The sequence below is a fragment of the Sapajus apella genome, unplaced genomic scaffold (genome assembly GCF_009761245.1).
Source record: "Sapajus apella isolate SASKATOON/1434 unplaced genomic scaffold, GSC_monkey_1.0 scaffold122, whole genome shotgun sequence".
In the NCBI taxonomy this organism is placed as follows: Eukaryota; Metazoa; Chordata; class Mammalia; order Primates; family Cebidae; genus Sapajus; species Sapajus apella.
This window is the reverse complement of record NW_022437062.1, coordinates 3,710,196-3,729,786: the sequence shown is the minus strand read 5'-3', so window position 1 is coordinate 3,729,786 and position 19,591 is coordinate 3,710,196. Positions and strand designations below refer to the sequence as shown.

Here is a 19,591-nt window from a genome sequence, read left to right as displayed (position 1 = left end):
TTCAAAAACTCTTAAATGTATAACATATTTTGATGAAGCCTACTGATTATTTTTTTCTCAACTGACTTGAAGTGATGCCTTTAAAATTAGTAAACTTCTTTCTATATTTGGGTTGATTTGTGAATTCTTAGTTTATTCAGATGATCATTGCACCTACTGTGTTAGCCAATGCCATATCATGTAGCTTTATAATACACTTGAGTAATTCCCAGTGCACAAACTCCCTCATTTTTCTTCTCCAAAAATATCTTGATTTTTCTCAGTTGTTTTCTTATTCACGTGAACTGTAGGATTATTTTTCTGTCCCAGGAAAGACTATCTCACTGGAAGTTTTACTTACTGGTCTGTCATTTCAAAAACTGCTCTAACACCTTCCCTCTCTTCCCCTTGTTGGTCCCAGCCTTAGGTTTTTCCTGTTGTCTGCTTTAGTCTCTCTTGCTCTTCGCTTCTGAGCACTGTCTGAGAAAGGATGAAATTATATGGACAGAGTCCATTCAGCCTGTCCTCTTTGCTCCAAGGATGAGCTTCTGTGTCTTCCTAATTCACCCTCCTCCACCCTCTCCACAGCTCCTACTCATCAGTGGAGAGAAGCTTTTTCCTGAACTCCCTTAGCTTTCTTCCTATCTTTACAAAATGTGTCTGTTTCTCTCTGTACCTTCCCAGGCGTGCCTTGGCCCCCATCTTTACTGGTCTCCTGTTCTGTTCTGCTCTTTTTCTTTTTTTGAGATGGAGATTTGCTCTGTTGTCCAGGCTGGAGTGCAGTGGTGCTCGGCTCACTGCAACCTCCACCTCCAGGGTTCAAGCAATTCTCCTGCTTCAGCATCATGATTAGCTGGGATTACCGGCACCCAGCTAATTTTTGTTTTTTTTAGTAGAGACGGGGGTTTCACCTTGTTGGCCGGGCTGCTCTCAAACTCCTGACCTCAGGTGAGCCACCAGCCTCAGTCTCCCAGAGTGCTAGGATTACAGGTGTGTGCGACTGCCCCTGATCCTTCTACAGAGTCCACTTCCTCTACTTTGAAACTCCTTCCCTTTTCACATGATCTGATTATGCTCCTACTGGTCTGATGGCTTTATCTCTGCTCACTACTTTCTTTCTTTACTTCTTTACATATAGTCTTCAAAAGACTTGATCTCTCTGCACTGTCTCTTTTTTTTAACCTTTATTCAGTGCCACGGTTTCAAGTATTACTTCTGTAAAGATTAGCTCCAACTCTCAAATTATAGTGCCACCATTTCCAACTTCCACAGAAGTTCTCCCGCCTCCATATCTGGCTGATGGGTCTAAACCTAAGTCCTCAACATACCTTTAGAATCTTTGCTCACTCTTCTCCCGTATATATTCTGTGCTTCAGCCTAACTGAGCTGTAACATCTGCAATCTCTGTATGTAGAATCAAAGAAAACCTGACTAAGGGTCCAGATTGAAACTATCTTCAGGGGGGAAAAAATCCCAGTCATCTCTTGCTGCAATGAGACAATTCTTTGTCTAGTATGAGACTTTACCTTCCTTGGACTGGGCCTATGAGATCGTCATTTAGAAACATAAAACCATTTTTTGCCACCAGCTTGACCAGGATAAAAAATGGCACACTGATGGACCAGTTAATTCTCAAGATGAAGAGTTTAGGGACAAAGAACAAGGAGACCCAAACCCCCAACAAGTTTGTTCCAAAGCTGTAATAACACAAATGACAATACGTTTATTACGAAGTTAGTTTGCAGTCTTCCGATTCTTTCTCTTAAGTTTGAGTATACAAATTCCAAAAGTTACTTTGACTCATGCTGCCACATATGAATGGTCTGTCAGGTCTTTTGCCTTTCTCCTTGTACGTGGTAGGATTTGATCCCCATTCCAGACTTAGGGCAAAAGAAACAAGTGCAATACTTGTCTTTGAAGAGTGTTTCACCCACATCCCAGTTCGGGTTTAATGGAGCTAAGACAGAGCAAACTATTTCAATGGATTATATGAAAACATTAACAGACACCGTTTTACACTTGCAGAGTATTTTGTCCTTTTCAAAGGCTATTTCTAATCTTAGCTAACCCTCAAAACAATGTGAGAAAATGAGCACTCAGATAAATTACATAACTTGCCCAAAATAATACAGAGAGCAAAAGGCTGTGCTAAGACTACGACACTGGTCAAGTCTTCAGTTTTGTCCTAACTCCACTACTTCAGGTATATCAACTTTTAACGGTAGAGATTTCTTTCACCATGCCCTGAAATGTTTGTTTTTATCAGCACAAAGAGTTAACAGATTATCCTCGCTATCTAAAGGTAGGAAAGTCACATTTTTTAAAATGAATTACAGACATACCTAGTGTCTGCTCCAACCAGAGTCATGCAATTTTAAGCATACTTCTTTTTATGTAACTGATTATATATACATTTTAAACAAGCATGGGGGTATTTAGAACAGCCATGGACAAAAGGGTACAGGTACATAGGACCAAAGAGCATTAAATCATTTTTCTGTCAAACTTGCTCTGCAAAAAAAAAGAAGAGAAAAAAAGAAAAAGAAATGAAAAGAAAATATACAAACATTTTAGAGGATTTCCAGACTGGCAACAAAGGTCATATTAAAAACTAATGCCAGGCCGGGCGCGGTGGCTCAAGCCTGTAATCCCAGCACTTTGGGAGGCCGAGGTGGGTGGATCACGAGGTCAAGAGATCGAGACCATCCTGGTCAACATGGTGAAACCCCGTCTCTACTAAAACTACAAAAAATTAGCTGGGCATGGTGGCGCGTGCCTGTAATCCCAGCTACTCAGGAGGCTGAGGCAGGAGAATTGCCTGAACCCGGGAGGCGGAGGTTGCGGTGAGCCGAGATTGCGCCATTGCACTCCAGCCTGGGTAACATGAGCGAAACTCCGTCTCAAAAAAAAAAAAAAAAAAAAAAAACTAATGCCTTTTCACATGATCATATTTAATTACACTTAAATGTTTTACTAGAAAACATAAAACCTGCAGGACTAAGCTCTAAGAGGGGTTTCTATCAAAGTGCCATCAGGTAATCCATGAGATTTTGCTACACAGTTCTAAATTTATAGCTTCCCAGAAACTAACACAAAAACTGAGCCTGTAATTGACTATTAATGACCCCATGTTCCCATGCTCTCCTACTATTTTTTGAAACATTGACTGCGAGGAAGGGTTTAAAACAAGCATAGCAACCCATGAGCTGCCTGCAGGTATCTTGAAACACTGAAATGGAGCCTGTAACTTTTCACCATGGGGAAACAAATAAGGTTACTTCACAGAGAGTTCCAATGTTTCACCAAACCTACAGAGAATAATCCAGCATTCATCTTTTCTATTGATAAAAGCCTTTTTTCTTTTTAAAAGACTAGTGTAGCACCACCCCAGTACACTTGGGTTGTTTTTTGTCAGCATATGATGGGATCACATCATGTACTCTGGATAAGGAAAAAGTCATTTCCCAATTGTCATGTGGCCTGAGTCATGGGAATATACTTTTCTAAATTATTATAGAATAAAAAAATATTTCCAAGACAAAATTAATTCTGGAATGTTTGTGACTGCAGGAGAATGATGCAAAAAGTAAAATAAAACCTAGACAGTTATAATGTGATAACAGAAGTATTTAAACTACCAGCAGCAGCAAGATTTGATGCAGGGATTAACAAGAGGAGATCTTCATTATCTGGCTGGCTATGTCAGGCAAATCAGGTATCAGCAAATTTGGCGGGGGGAGAGTGGTGGCTGGAAGGGAACTAATTAGCGGCCTATGTTAATTTTCTATAATGCTCAGAATAACTAGATAATAACATTCTCTTCATTTCTTGTCATCGCAGCATCCCGTGACAATATCTCTTGAGTTGTAATTCTTTTTGTGTGGACAATCAAGTCAGATTCAACAAATATTCATGTTACCTATTATAACCAAGAAGTAAAACTATAGTTTAAGAAAAATTATCTGCCATTATATTGTGACTTGACAACTTATCCACTATTAGATAAAAACAACTTAAATTAGTTCTGGCAGATTTGGGATTTGGCAGTTCAGAATATGAATAGCAAGCAAATGTAAAAGCATGAAAATGGCATTACTATTATGTTTTAAGAGGATAATACACCTTTAAAGGGTGCCAGTGATTATTCTGCATACTGTAAACAACTGCTGCCAATCAATTTAGAAAGTGGCACACAGCATATAAATGTAATAAGGCAAATTCCATTCAACTCACCTAATGCTTCCTACCCAAGTCACTATTTCTTAACCGGAGAAATGGGGCTGGATATCATCTTTACACTTCATAATCTGTTCCAAATTGCAAAAACAGAGTATAGCCTGGAAAAGGCAGGACGTTTCCAGGAGTCCTCTGAAATCTGTGCAGTAACACTCTCTGTAATCGAAATTAGTCTTGAATGTTAAGGTCATCTTCTGACCCTGTCCTGCAGCAAAGCTGAGGGACAGTCAGTATTCTCATAACCAGTCAACTTAGCCTGTAATTCCCAATCACTCCACTTCTCTATGGAATATACTTGCAAACTGTGGTCAGGTGGAATGAAGAAATGGAAATTTTCCCTATGATCTGAATGAATATTCAGGGATTTCACTAAATAGCATTTAATGGCACTCTCTTCTTGGAGTTTTTAAATAGCTGAATATTCAATATGCACATGCCTTCTATGCTCCTTTATTCAAGGGTCCTCAATTTCCCATCTCCTTGAATTCTTTAACATATTTTTAAACAGTTACACTTCGAGTGATATTTTATGAAATTAGGTGCTAAACTTTGAGCTAATAATTATTTTGGTTCCTTTTTGATGGTAATTTAATAAGCCTTTCATTCTTCAGTCTTTTCATTCAATTCCCTTTTTTTTTTTTTAAAGTAGACTATATTTATTAGATCAGTTTTAGGTTTACAGCAAAACTGAGAGGAAGGTACAGAGATTTTCCATAAATCCCTGGGCCCCCACATGTGTAGCGTCTGTCTTATCAACACCCTCTACCAGAGTACTACATTCGTTACAATGATGAACCTACATTGACACATCATCATCACCCAGGGTCCACAGTTTCCATTAGAGTTCACTCTTGGTGTTGTACATTCTATGGGTTTGGACAAATGTATAATGACATGTATCCACTATTATAGTATCATCCACAGTAGTTTCACAGCCCTAAAAACTCTGTGTTCTGCCTACTAATTACCTATTTTTAAAATGTGTCTGTCAGTTAGTAGCTCATAATCTGGGAGGTAAGTTTCTCAGTCTATCTCAGGTGAACCTCTTTTGAAACAGGATTGTCTGATGTACTTTGAAATGTCTTGACATATCCTAAAATGCTTTTGCATTGAGTAGACTATGCATTTCATTACCCCATGAAAAGCCATTGCACCACCACTGTACCAGTGACTTTACCTCAATGTCATCAGAACCATGTGAACAAAGGCTGCTGAATCCCAAACACATCAGAGTTTCCATGCAGAAGCCCTCAAAATCCAATTCAAAACACCCAGTTGGGACTACAAATAAAAGGTTATGACATAGCAATATGCAATTGTTTCCCCCTCAAGAGAGACAAAGTAAATTCAGATGCAATTTTCTCTCTTCTAGAGGAGCTTCTAGGATTCAACACAACATTAAATTTTTGGCCTGTCTCTTTAATTTGAGAAATTGTAAAAACGACAACAGATGGCACACAGAATTGACTTATGTCCTCTATTCTTTACTGAAGAAGGGAGTGCAGAGAAACTTTGATAAAGGCAGAAGCTCAGTATGCAGGTCACTATTAAAATTATCTGGTGGCTCTTTGGACAGCTAGCATCAGAACACTCAGGCTTTCGTTTTTAGACATTCTTTAAAACTAACCAGTGATGTTGTAGGTTGCCACTGGTGATCACAGCCCCAATGCTCAGCACCCTCCCAACCCAACAAGGACATGATGGATGTGCCATTAGCTCTGAACCTCAGCAACCTCTGAAATTACCCTTCTGCCCACCCCCAACTCCCATCCCCACCCCTCAAAATCATTATGAAATAGGAAGAACACTCAAGCTTACACTTAATTGGAAACATTGCAAAAGAAGAGGAATGCTTAGGACAGCATGTTCACGGGAAAATAAACCACCCAGCATTGTTATTTAATGCATTGTGACATCATTTCCTGAAATTAAACAGAGATGACACCAGTTCAGACAATCTCTAGTATAAGATTCCATTCAAATAATTTACAGATGTTTTCTCCTGGCAAGCAGGAAAACAATGCAAAGGCTAAGGCTAGGGGCGGCCCCATTATGCTGCATGTTTGTGGGAAGCTGTCTCTGCTGGTGCTTTCAGCTGTGTGCTCTGCATGTGCATTTCCACGTAAATATTTCTCATGAGCCTCACTTGTATGCATGCGAACAACGGCATCTCTGAATATGAGAAAAACCATTTCTTACTGTATAACTAAGGTCAACATTTCCTATTTGATATTAATTTGGCTCACAGCTATTTGTATTATGTAAACCGTCTCAGAATCACGAAGGCACTAATTTCCAAGCAGAAATAACTAATGTCCATGAAATACTGATTCAATTAACCATTCAAGATGTCTTAAAAGATGTCTAATGATAGAAATTATCACAGTGTCTCCAGGGACACATTTGTGGAAATGGACAAGTGGAGAAAATGGGGCTAGAGGATAAATGAGGTAAGTAGCCCTCTCTCTCCAAGTAAGTAGTCTCCTTGGTGACTACATAAGATCTGAGAGGCCTCAAGCAGCTGGAAAGCCAAGCACACAACCAAAGACCAGAATATCTGGGTTTGTGCAGCACATCACACTTTACGAATTGACTACCTCACTGGAGCCACAAAGCAACTCAATCAGCTAAGTAGAACAGGTAACTTACTTTTTTCATTTTGATGGTAAGAAACAGGTTCAGAGAGGTTGAATATCACAGAGTTTGCACCTAAAGCTTCTAAGTTCACAGTTGGTGACCCCTTTTTTAAAAGCCATTATCATGGCCGAGTGCAGTGGCTGGCACCTATAACCCCAGCACTTTAGGAGGCTGAGGTGGTAAGATCACTTGAGGCTGGGAGTTCAAGACCAGCCTGGGCAACATAATGAGATACCATCTCTACAATCAATAAATCAATAAAAAATAATAAAAACTATAAAATGCTGTCTTGCAGAGAGCCCAGATTTTCACACTCTAAGGAAGATAGTAACTCTATATTCTGTTTATATCCTGGAAGACAAATGGTGAAAGAGAGCATTCCGTCCCAAAAGTAGCAGCATTGGAGACATTCTGAACTACTCCATAGACCTTTGCTTCTCCACCATCCACCGCATCCCTGAAGGCTAACTAGGACACTAGCTTTCACTGAAACCAGGACTCTCTGATGCTATCACCTAGCATCAACCAGCAGCCACCGAAAGTTAATATGGCTTTCAGAAGGCAGAATGTAGACCATGTTCTCTCCTACTGAGGGGTATTTGTCTCCTACTGAGGGATATTGCTTTTTTTTTTTTTTTCTTCAGGCTGGAGTGCAGTGGCACAATCTCCACTCATGCAACCTCTGCCTCTGGGGCTCAAGCAATTCTTGTGCCTCAGCCTCCCCAGTAGCTGGGACTAGAGGCATGTGCCAACATGTCTGGCTATTTTTTGCATTTTTAGTAGAGATGAGGTTTCATCATGTTGCTCAGGGCTGGTCTTGAACTCCTGGCCTCAAGCAATTTACCCGCCTGGGCCTCCCAAAGTGTTAGGATTACAGGTGTGAGCCACTGCCCCCAGCTTGGGTTTTTTTTTTTTTTTTTTTTGAGACAGGGTCTCATTTTGTCACCCAGCCTGGAATGCAGAGCCATGATCATGGCTCCATGAAGCCTTTAACTCCTGGGCTCAAGTGATCCTGCCACCTCATCCTTCCAAGCAGCCAGGATCACAGGCATGCACCACCGTGCCGAGCCAATTAAAAAAAAAAAGATTGTAGAGATGAGGTCTTGCTATGTTGCCCAGGCTGGTCTCAGATTCCTGAGCTTCAGGCATTCCTCCCACCTCAGCCTCCCAAAGTGTTGAGATTATAGGCATAAGCTACTGCACCAGCCATATTTGGGATTTGTTTGGCAAAACCTGGTCTCTCTATCTCCACAATCCCAGGAACAAATCTAGTAACTTTGGATGCACAGGTCCATTGGTCAAAGCCTCCTGCTGGCTATTTAACTAGATTAAAATAAGAATTATAGTTACTTAATATTATGTACTTATTATAAGTACCAGGCACAGGGCTGAGTAGTTTATATTATTTCATTTAATCCTTGAAATAACCCTACTAGATGGAACTAGAATTATTCTTATTCTACAGATATGAAAAATGAGCCTCAGAGAGGGTAATGGCTCAAGATCAAAAATCTACTGTGCTGCAGATTCCAGGCCCTCTGCTCTTAACCTTAACACCGGACTGCCTCATTTAAGAAGGAAGCCATCTGGATCTGCACAAGATAAAAGCTAGTCAAAGGGCAAAATAGTCTAAGTCTCTCTGTTTCTCTCTCTCTTTCTCCCTCGCTCTCTCTTCCCGTGTGAGTGTGTGTGTGTGTGTGTGTGGACATTACAATAACAAATTTAACATTACTAAGTTTACTATCACATGGTCTTGATGGACTCACTGGAGAAGAGAGACAGGTTTCTCTAACATAACATGGAACCATGTGTACTCATAACTTGGGTGCACTGTCTCTGTAGGATGGTATCTTTTAAAACACATTTTTATTACCAAACCCAGGCCTTTATACAATCCCGTAGGACAGATTCTAATAGGCAAGCAGTAAAAAGAGCAAACACCTGAGAAGTGGGCTTCATTCCTCTCCCCAATCCCTGAAGGATGTGAAAAGGGGACAAAGCATTTTGTCATGAACAAAAGGCAGAGGCTTTAGAATCTGCAGTTTCAGGATGGCTGCATACATAGTATTATATTACTTTTTTTTTTTTTTTTTTTTTTTGAGACAGGGTTTCATTCTGTTGCTTAGAGAATGGAGGGCAGTGGTTCCACCCTAGCTCACTGCAGCCTCAAACTCCTGGGCTCAAATAATCCTCCCACCTTGGCCTTCTGAGTAGCGGGGACCACAGGCATGTGTGAGACCACACCAGCTAAATTTTTATTGTTTTGTAGAGATGGGATCTCATTATGTTGCCCAGGTTGGTGTCCAACTCTGGGCCCCAAGCGATGCTCCCACCTCGGCTTATATCGCTTTGAAAAGTAAAACTTGCTTCTGGTGTTATAACACACATCTTTGAAAGAAGTCCCACATCTCCTAAGTGTGAGCTTTATCCCTATGTTTTCAAATACGAAGACCTTTAGCCAGGAACTGGTATGAGCAAGTGGTGTCTTTGTGTGTGAGCACTTCCTGTTTCTATTCCATGATCAAATATATTATCTGTAGCACAAGTGGAGGAGCTCTTGAAGGTGGCAAGTGGAGGTGCCCGAGGGCCTAATTGAGCACACTAAGGGCTTCTTGGTGTGGAGGAGTTTTTCAGGGTTATGAATAAACTGTCAGCCTGGGTATTATTGCTTGCTGCTTCTTTCTTCAGCTTTGAAGTCAAATAAAAACAGTTGTAATGGCAGGCGGACTTTTATGATAACATAATCTCCATGTGTTCCCAAAAAAATAATCTCCATGTGTACTTCTGTAGGAGTTCCCTAAGTTTTTGTCTGTTTGTTTGTTTTGCCACTGGGTACTTTCCAGCAAAGGCACACCCATTTCCAAGAGATTCTTCAATCTTCACTGGATTTCTTTGCTTGAGGAGTTAGACAGAACCATCAACCAAAGGAAAAAGGTAATGGTATACACAACGTTTTTGCTAGAGGATTTTCTAAAAATATGTATAGATAGATTTATTTTGTTAAAATTTCTGTGAGTTTTTAAAGAGGGGATTTTTCTAAGGGCCATTTTGAAAACAGTTAGAAACTAAAAACTTGAGGCTAATTATTAATATTTAGCCCCAGATTAAGCAAATTCAAAGTGCTTAATTCTGACTATGGAAACTGTTTATCAAATAACCTGATTTTCTAAATGCCACTTTAGACTTTGTTTAAATATTTTCCTCAGTGTAATCAATTAGTGCAAGTTTGTTACCTTTCCCCCTAAAGTTGGCGGTGCATAGGAATTTGAGAGATTGTTTTAACTGTTACAGTCAGCGGAACTTGTTCTTCCAAGAAAACTGAGGGTGAATGATTTTTGTCATATTGAGACTAAGACTTAACAATTGCTACAGTTGGTCTTTGTTGAGGCAGGTTTTTTTCCACCTCTGGGCCTTTTGAGGTATTCAGAATAGGTGACAATAGCCTGCAGTTGAGAACATATGTAGAAAGACCCCTGTGGCTTATTGGGAAAAGTTGCTCCACGCTGGTTGGGTGTTTGGAAAAAAAAAATACAACCAGAGTTCTTTTATGTTCTGCTAGTTAATGAATGCATGAATGTCAAAATGGGCCAATGGCCCATTCAGGGGGCAAAGCCTTAGCAGCCCCCTTCTTTAAGAACACATCCTGAGATGCAAAATACATTTGCTTAACAAATTAAAATAATGAGATAATTCAATTAGCTTCTTTTTTTAAAAAAGAAAGAAAAAAGGGTACATCGGGGATTATTGTAATACAAGAACAGGTCACACTGCACAAAAGGGACAAACCGGTTTCAAATCATGTTAAAGAGACTAATAATGGAGGAATGCACAGTGAATCATGCACTTGTAAAGAAATTTACATGAAATAATAATTTAGACTACATCTATTTTCAGTGAGCCAGAGCCAACATTTCACTTTGAAAGTTGAAATTAATTAAATGACAGAAAAATATAGTGGGGCATCTCTAGTTCCAAGGACTTCCTCATGCCTGTTAGTGCATGTAAGAAAAGAAATCTAAATTAACGTGTCGCTAGTTAGGGGTCTCTATTCTTGGTTTCTGAGCTCAGAATTATAGCTGAGTAAATCTTTCAGCTCATTAAAGATTGGAAAGTAAAAGTGTTACAGGACCATACTCATCAAAGTTACTGAACCTCTTCTCTGCAGTGGGGTGAAGTGTGGATGAAGAAGGAAAACATTTTCAAAGTGCAAGCAGGGAATTTCCTTAAGCTACAAGGGAGGTGCAGAAAAGGCAGGGGAGTGGCGCAGAGAGGAAGATGGGAGACAAAGCCAGTGGGAGAAGTAATGAAAGGGGCATGTTGTGAAGAAGGTCAGGAGAGAAATAAAGCACTTAGTGAAAAGCAAAAGCAAAGAGAAAGGGGGAAAAAGTGGAAAGAACGACCCATGAGGCTGGGACAGGGCATTGCTCTGACTAAATGTCCTTGAGCAGAACCGAAACTTAGGAGCATGGGAAAGGAGCTTATCCATCCTGCAACGTGTCCCTCTCATTTGAAAAACAGGGAAACAGAAGGTCCAGGGAACTGAATAGACTTCACTGAGGTTCAGCCAGTAGACAGCATCACAGAGTGTGAAATGCAGACTTCCCAACTCCCCGACCGTAGGCTATTTGAGTCCTCTCTCCCCACCTGGAGGACAGGCATTCATTAAAAATTGTAGTTGGACAGAGAATTTTGCACAAAGCCTTGCATACGTTCCACTACATGAAAGCACTCTCGAGATGCATACAAGCTCTTACCATTGGTTCGTAGCAGAGCAGAGTGACAACACGCGCCCAGAAATAACCGGCCACCCACAATTCTCAGCCTGTGGCCACGGTGCATGCTGGGTGCCGTCCTGGGCGGCTGGGTGGGAGATAAGACGTTAAGGGCTCCTAACACTCCCACCTGAGAGTCAACTCACAGACTACAGGTGTAAGGCATTCTCTATTTGGAAAGGTTGGGGTAGCAGGCAAGTTTCAAAACAAGAAAAGAAAATAGCACCTGGCTTCTCCAGGTTTCTCCCCTGTGACTCTGAGCATACTGATGGTGAAGACTGTGAGATTTCTATGCAACTGTTAAAGGCGATCATCATTTTGGCAAAGTCATCATAATGTGGAAAAATCACGAAGTTGGGGACTTAGAAGGCTTGGGTCCTTGCCTCAGCTTGACCTTCCGCTAGTCAGTTCCCTTTCTGGATCTCTGTTTCCTCATCTGCAAACGCAGCAGCTGCATTCTCTAAGGTTCTACTGTTCTCTGACGTGGGTTTTGATGACAGAGAAGTTGAAAACACATGTAGCTGTTTGCGTGCAGAGCAACTGCTGAAGTCTTTATTTTCCACCAAGAAAGACCAAGCATGAAGGAAGACAGAGGGAGGGAACCAACCAGGTGAGCTCGTCAGGAGAAGGCAGCTGGCCCGTCATCCGCAGCTACGCTGCCTTTCTTAGTTGCTACTCTAACCAAACCAACCTTCATTTAAAAATGAGAAACCCCTCCCCTCACACTCGACTTCCAAATTAAAAACATTTTACAGGTTAGTAAATCTCCAGCTGAGGTGATGTAGCAAAGAACAGCTGTGAAGTAATTTTGATAATGATGAGAATAATAACCACATGGCAAGGTTCAGGGCTTTGCTGTTGCAGCTTCAGTGCTCCTGAATAGATAAAAGTGATTAAATACTCCTGATTATCCCTGACCAATATGTAATGGATTTACAGCCCTTTCAATTAGTCAGTATTTGCTTAGGACTCATTATTTTGTCTTTGGTTAAGTAATCAGCCCAGAGACCGCATGTTCTGTCTAATTCCTCTGAGCCGAGTCAGTGCAGGGCCCTGACCTTTGAAATGGCCATAGCTGCAAGGCAAGAATAACCACTACCACGGCAGCCCCGTTGGTTCTCCCAGCTAATCCTGACACCACAGGCCAGATCGATACACCTTAGTTTGCTACTAATGTCCTTACATCAAAATGGCCGATTTAGGAATGTGAATCTATCACTTTTCCCTCCCCACCACCGCTCCACCCCTTGCCCTTTGTAGCTCTGCAAGAAGAGCAGATCAGCAGCCACCACCATAAATAAAAGTGGAACCTTGTCCTGGACCCATGACACTGTAACTAATGTCATTCAGCATGGCAACGCACAAGTTAGATAATCAAAGAAGACCTTCAGCTTTCAATGTGCTACTCTATTTTTAAGTATTAGCCTAAATAGAATGGCCTGAAAACAATATTATAGCAAGAAGCATCATCTGAAATTTTTACTGGTTTCCCAGAATTTCCAAATGAACAATAAAAGATGAGCATGCCTAGTTTCTCTGTAAAAGTATATTGTAATTTTTTTTTTCTCATGAGAGTCTTAGAGTCAACAGTATGTATCCACACATACAAGGATTGCAAACAGGAAGATAAATTGTTAGTTTTAAAACGTTGCACATAGTAAAGCCAACAGGGTTAGCTTTTAAGATAATGGACTTGAACAGCTAAAACAAGAATCTTTAATGTCCACCTTGCAAACAAAGGCATTATAGCACCTATAACCCTTCTGAATTTGTCATATAAATACATGACATATTTTCAAATTGCTTCAACAATTAAAGCTGCATCTGATACTGTGAGCCTGGACATGCATGTGGCAAGATGCTTTTTTTTTTTTTTCCTCCTAGAGGAGATGGCTTTTGTTAATAGTGTAATCAGCAATGTTTATGGATTCGTGAGCTCCTTACAGCCATTTCCCTTGGTTGCTATTGCGTTACCCAAAGTTGCTCTAATACCTTTTAGCATAAATAACAAATTTACTTATATCTGGGGTTCAGGGTCTTAGACCATTTTGAATAAAGTCCATTCCCGGCTTCTTAAAACAAAAACCTGCTACTTTCTAGAGGGTGCTCTTTGGATGGTAATACTTGATAAAATCCTCAACTGCCCTGTTACTCATCAGATTTCAAGAATAAGAAAACAGGCACCTTAATTAAAAAAACAATCTGTATGAAACCGTACAACTTGCTAGCAAAACAAAAACTATTTTTTTTCTCTTTCATCTTGACTTACTGTGAGATGCTGGAAGAGCCATGCTCTCATGATATTTGTTGCTACTTTGGGGAAAATGCCTCTTTTCTTCTGGCGTTTTTTGTCCTTATCCGGATCATCATCATCACCTGTACCAGGTGAAGCTACACTGTTGTCTAAACCATCCCCTAGTAGAAAGAAATAAAAATACATTAGAGAAAACATCGCAAGCGTGCCAACAACAAGTGCAGCTAATGATGAGCTCAGCTAAGCTTGTTGAAAGAAATCCATTAAGCGGGTATATTCTCTTTCATTAAAGTATAATTGGAGACACAAATATGTAAAAGACAAAATTAAACCAGGCCTCTTCAAATGTTAATTTTGTGTGTCTCACACTTGCCCATATCATTAATTCAATTATAATTGTGCACTTGACACAGTGCAGTAGCTCTTTGTCAATTATGGAATCCAATGTGGGAAAACCGCCATCAGAAAACCCATTGGGTGGAAACGCATCCCCATGCCCAGAGTGAACACATACTGTAGGGTAATCAAGTTAAATGTTCTGTAGTCTATATATTCTAGGCTGCCTGCATAGGTGACAGTAACTGTGTCACTGTTCATTGCACATAACGCACTGCCTGCTCAGCCCCTCCTAGAGCTGTCACCTCCTAAGCACGCACATTCACACACTTCTCCTATGACCCTGCACTCAGCATTTGCATGACATGAAAACTTTTAGCTCTCTGCACCACTGATCATTATCACGAAAAAAAAAAAAAAGATACACATCAAGGTAGGGTGCTCACTTAATCAGAAGTTTCTATCAACATCTTTCTCTTCTGTGCTTTTCTCCAGCATTAATTGTGCATTAGCAAAAATCATTTACTTTTAACAGTCATAGTTATTTTTTCTTGCCCTCCGGCAAAAATGCCTTGAAAGCCTGCCTGCAGGGCATCTAAATTATGTATCTGAAAAACTCTTCTGGCAAGGCATTGCAGGACCCCTACTTTCTTAAAATTCATACGAGCACGTCTTCCTGTTTTTGGGAAGGCATCAATCAAGAGCAGCAATATATGCCATATCCCTACATTAATATTTGAACTAATAACTTTAAAAAAAGGAAAGAAACAAGATCCGACTTGTGGCATAATCAAATGCAAAATAAATGAAGAATACGGGGACAGCACTGGGGCTTTATAGATGGCTGTGTTTTCCTTGCACATCATTAGCCTGGAGCCACACGAAAGAGGAAAACAGAGAAGTAGAGAGTTTATGCTCCCTGCTGGTGTTTAAGAAGCCAGGGTCCAGGAAAGACATCTGGGAATTGCACTGAGATGGGGGTTTTTGTAATTTAAGAATAGACATTCATTAGCAGTAAATGCCATAAATCCCATGCTAAGTAAAAACCTTGTCCAAGAAAGCCTAAAACAATAAACTCCGTGCTCAATGTAGCCTGAGCTGGACGCTCTGTAGCTTCCCGAGGAATACGAGCGACCCAGCAGCTCATTCCCAGCCCTGCTCCCTCCTCTCGGACTGTGCTACAGCACAGCCATCCTGCCCACTGGGCCACTTGCCTTCTAACTTCTGGGTCTGCTCTGTGGGCTTCCCTGTACCTGTGCTTTTCCTTTCGTGCCAAAAAAGACTTCAACCTTCTTTGACCAGAGAAGCAGAAAAGCCACAGCAAAGAGCTGGCAGATTAATTTTATTGACATTTCCATTTTCACTGCAATGCGATACCCTCCATCACATGGAAGAGATGACCCTCACTATTTACAGACTGACAGGCCACTTCATTACAACCACCCTGCCCCAAGGCAAAGCAGCTCCCTTCCATCTGCCCAAACACTAGAGCATGACCCCGAAGTTGCTGTTCTCTTTTTCTTTGCCTTCTGTTGTAATAATAATAATAAAAAAGACCCCATATAGTCAAAGAACAAATCAGTACACAGTAAAGCAAGAGGCGTTTGACTCTTTCGATACTGAATATATGGAGTCTAGTTTTCATCTGTCACCCTCCCTGCACACCCAGGTACACCAGGGGGTCGCCTGGACAAGAAGACACACACACACACACACACACATACACACACACACCCAAGCTCGTGCGGGGACACGTGCACATGCTTTCCACCATGCCAAGGAACTGCTGCAAGGCAAATTCTCACCCACACTAATGGCTTCTGACTGCTCCTTGGCAACCCTAGCATTTTAACCTGGGTGGATATGCTCTCCAAAATACAGACACTGGAGCGATCTCATCAGCTGTTCATGTGACACAGATGGAGAGTGGCTATTAGGAGCCAGTCAGTGGGCCTTGGGGATCTGAGGTGCTGTTCTGTAGCCTGAGGCGATTTTGAAAAGCAGTACCCGGAGATGAGGAAAAAAAAATCCACACTGCAAGTGCAAGTTTGAAGTCAGTCAGTCTGTCTGTCTACCTACCATGGATAAAGATATCTTTGTCTCTTAATGTGAAATCTATGTAGGCTATCTGAATGTACATTTCAGATAATGTATGTATGGAATAACTCTTCCTTCAATGTCTTCCAAATATAAAAACACACTCTGTAAACAATGCCTGTGTGTATATATTTCTTTCTAAGCACATATGGTTTCTGTGTATATGTTTAAGCTGAAATTGTCAGGATTTTGTTAAAATCTCATTTCGCTTTTTTTTGATAGATTTTTGAATGCACTTATTTTAAAAGGTTAATGGTTTAATTGAAGGAAGTTCAACGAAAAAAGTCATTTGCCTTTTTAACCCAATCAATGACCTTAAAAATGAGAGACAGCATTTCCACAGTGCATTTTTTCTTTCTTAAAAGCAAAGAGGGCTGGTAACACCTTCAAACTATACGATTCACTATATTTAGCTCCAGAAAAAATATAGCTAGATTGAGCATCCTTTCACGACTGACTTAAACTCGAGAAGACAGGAGCATCACGTAAATTTTAATATGAAGCAATCCATTGTATCTAAATGTAAAATATTTGCATTTAGATCCAGTGTAACGAATAGTTATAAACAATAATGTGTCTAGTATTGTATTAATTTAAAATTTTGTGTCTAGTATCTAGTCATTAATATATGTTTATACCTCTATAAAAAGGGGAATTTTCCTCTCCCTAATACAACGATAAATACAATTGTTTTTTCCTCCAACGGACTGTGGACCAACTCCAACACAGAGAACTAACAACAACATAAAGAAAATTTTTGAAAGGCAACTGTGTGAACTGCAACCTAAAATAAAATTTTGCAGCTGATGCTAGAGTTAGTAACTCAAAGTAGATATTGGTGTTTTTTTGTTTTAAGGCTGTGTGTGTGTGTATAAGATAACTGGCAGTCCTTGGCACATGCATCAAATGAGTTTATATGCTGCAAAAGGTATGTATACCAGCACAAATGCACGTGCCAGATGAGGTAAGGAGATAGCATCTGAAGTTAGGATTCAAAATTGTGGAATCCTTGAGGGCAGGAACTATTTCTTGTTTATCTTTTGGTTATGAGAGGATACCTCCTTGTCTGACTCAGAGCAGATACCCAGTGATTATCTGTTGGGTGAGGAAATTACTAAACTTATCTATCAGCTTATGCAAGGACCCTCCCCCCTTTTTGCCAACCCCTACAGTGGGGCAACTGCCCACATTTATACCTAAAGGGCGAAGGCCTTGTTCCTCTGGAACAGCTGAGTGGGTTACCTGTGTGCACACAGTAACTTCTAAACATGCCAGGAACAGAGCTTCTTTGAAGAACTCAGTATCCACAGGGCTTTTTTGCAGTGCTGAAGCAAAGGCCATTCCACTAGCATTGCCACCTCTGATGATGAAAAGCTATATAAAGAAATACTGGGCATGCTTCTTTTGAAAGGTTGCTAATCCCCTGACCAAGGGTATAGTCTAAGTTCTTGGTAAACAAACTCAAAATAAATGTGCATTAGTGAAACATATTGCGTGTGACCACAGAAAGGAAGACTCAAGCCCTGTGGACAGATAAATCTGAAGTGGATTAAATGATCAGAGGAGATTGTCAAAAACATAGGTCCCAGGCCTCATCCCAGACCTACTGATTTAAAATGTCCTAGGACAGGGAAAAGGAGTTTATATTTTTAACAGGTGTAAGTTTGCTCATGCAATCAGTGTAGCACTGGTGCTTTAACTGACTCTGGGAATCCACTGACTAGATCATGTAAATTAAAAAGAGATGCAGCCTCAGGAACAGGTAGGTAGGTAGGTAATGAAAATTCTGTTATACTCCCATGAATGAGGTTAGCGGTCCTAGTGAGTAAGTGCAATCTGGCCTAGGCCTTATTAACTGTGGGAAAGCCCCATCCTAGTCTGGTAGCAAGGGTTAAACAGAAAGAAAGAAGCTATAGAACATTGGCTCTGTGCATTGGCACCAGCTAAGAAATTGTGAGAAATGCAAATTCTCAGCCTTAGCTGAGACCTACTGAATCCGAAACTCTAGGTGTGGGGCCCTGTTAATAAGCCCTGCAACTGGGTCTGATGCCCACTCCAGCTCGGGAACCACTGCCATAAAGCACAGAGAGCATCCCCTTGGCTTGCTATCCTGCTTTGTTGTTGTCTGAAGGCCTGAATCTAATCCCTAGGTCCTCCTCCTGTCTTAAGACTCTGAAGCATTTTGAGAGCATCTGTAGCCGGATTTATAGCCACCCATGCTCTCAAGGAAGTCATACATGCTTTCCTTAGCTGAGCAGATTATGCTCAGAGCATGATATTGCTCTGGCAGGTACCTCCAGCATACACCTACTTAAAAGAGCAATAATGAGTCTCTAACTGCAGGAAGCTAAATCCTGGGATACCATGGGCATCTGGGTGTAGACAAATATCCATATCCATAGCTGTGTATCCACTGAATCAAGGAAGGACATCACACTATGAGAGGATCCTCAGATGATTGATTGTAAAGCAGAAATTCCATCCAGGCTGTGTGCAGTGACTCACACCTGTAATCTCAACACTTTGGGAGGCTGAGGTAGGTGGATTACCTGAGCCCAGGAGTTTGAGATGAGCCTGGACAACATAGGTGAAACCCTGTCTCTACAAAAAATACAAACATCAGTCAAATTTGGTGATGTGCACCTGTAATCACAGCTACTTTGAAGGCTGCGGTGGGTGTATGACTTTGAGCCCCCGAGGTCAAGGCTGCAGTAAGCTATAATTGCACCACTGTACTCCAGCCTGGACTACGGAGCGAGACTCTGTCTTAAAAAATAATAATAATAATATTCTCACAAAAACCACCTAGGCAGGCTGTGCATAGTGGCTCATGCCTGTAATCCCAGTACTTTGGGAGGTCTGTTTAGGAGAATTGCTAGAGCTTGGGAGTTTGAGACCAATCTGGGCAACATAATGAGACCCTCTCTCTACAAAAATTTAGCCAGTCATGGTGGTGAGCATGGAAGATTGAGGTGGAAGGGTAGCTTGATCCCAAGAGTTTGAGGCTGCAGTGGACAGTTGATTGGACCACTGCACTTTTGCCTGGACAGCAGAGTGAGACCCTATCCACCGCTCCCCCTCCAAAAAAAGCAATTATCCAGGCAAAAAGATGCCACTTCATTTTTCGGCATATTGCTTTATTCCATTTACCCAAAAATCTATCTATATTTTGGATACCAAGTACACGATTTGGAATGAAAAAATGATGGAAGCAGTGATGTGTTGTGATGAGTCTGATACCACAGGGATGTGGCCTTCTTTCTCCTTATCTTATCAGAAA

At 40.9% G+C, this 19,591-nt stretch overlaps 1 protein-coding gene across 9 annotated transcripts in view; it reads right to left on the bottom strand.

The window, feature by feature from the left end:
- MEIS2 (Meis homeobox 2) overlaps nucleotides 1–19,591 on the bottom strand; it is a 210,978-nt gene that overhangs the window by 132,472 nt on the left and 58,915 nt on the right. For all 9 annotated transcript variants that reach the window (XM_032261214.1, XM_032261211.1, XM_032261216.1 and 6 more), the window contains exon 8: nucleotides 13,894–14,039. In XM_032261214.1, coding sequence (XP_032117105.1) covers nucleotides 13,894–14,039 — 146 coding nt within the window. The remainder of the gene's footprint in view (nucleotides 1–13,893; nucleotides 14,040–19,591) is intronic.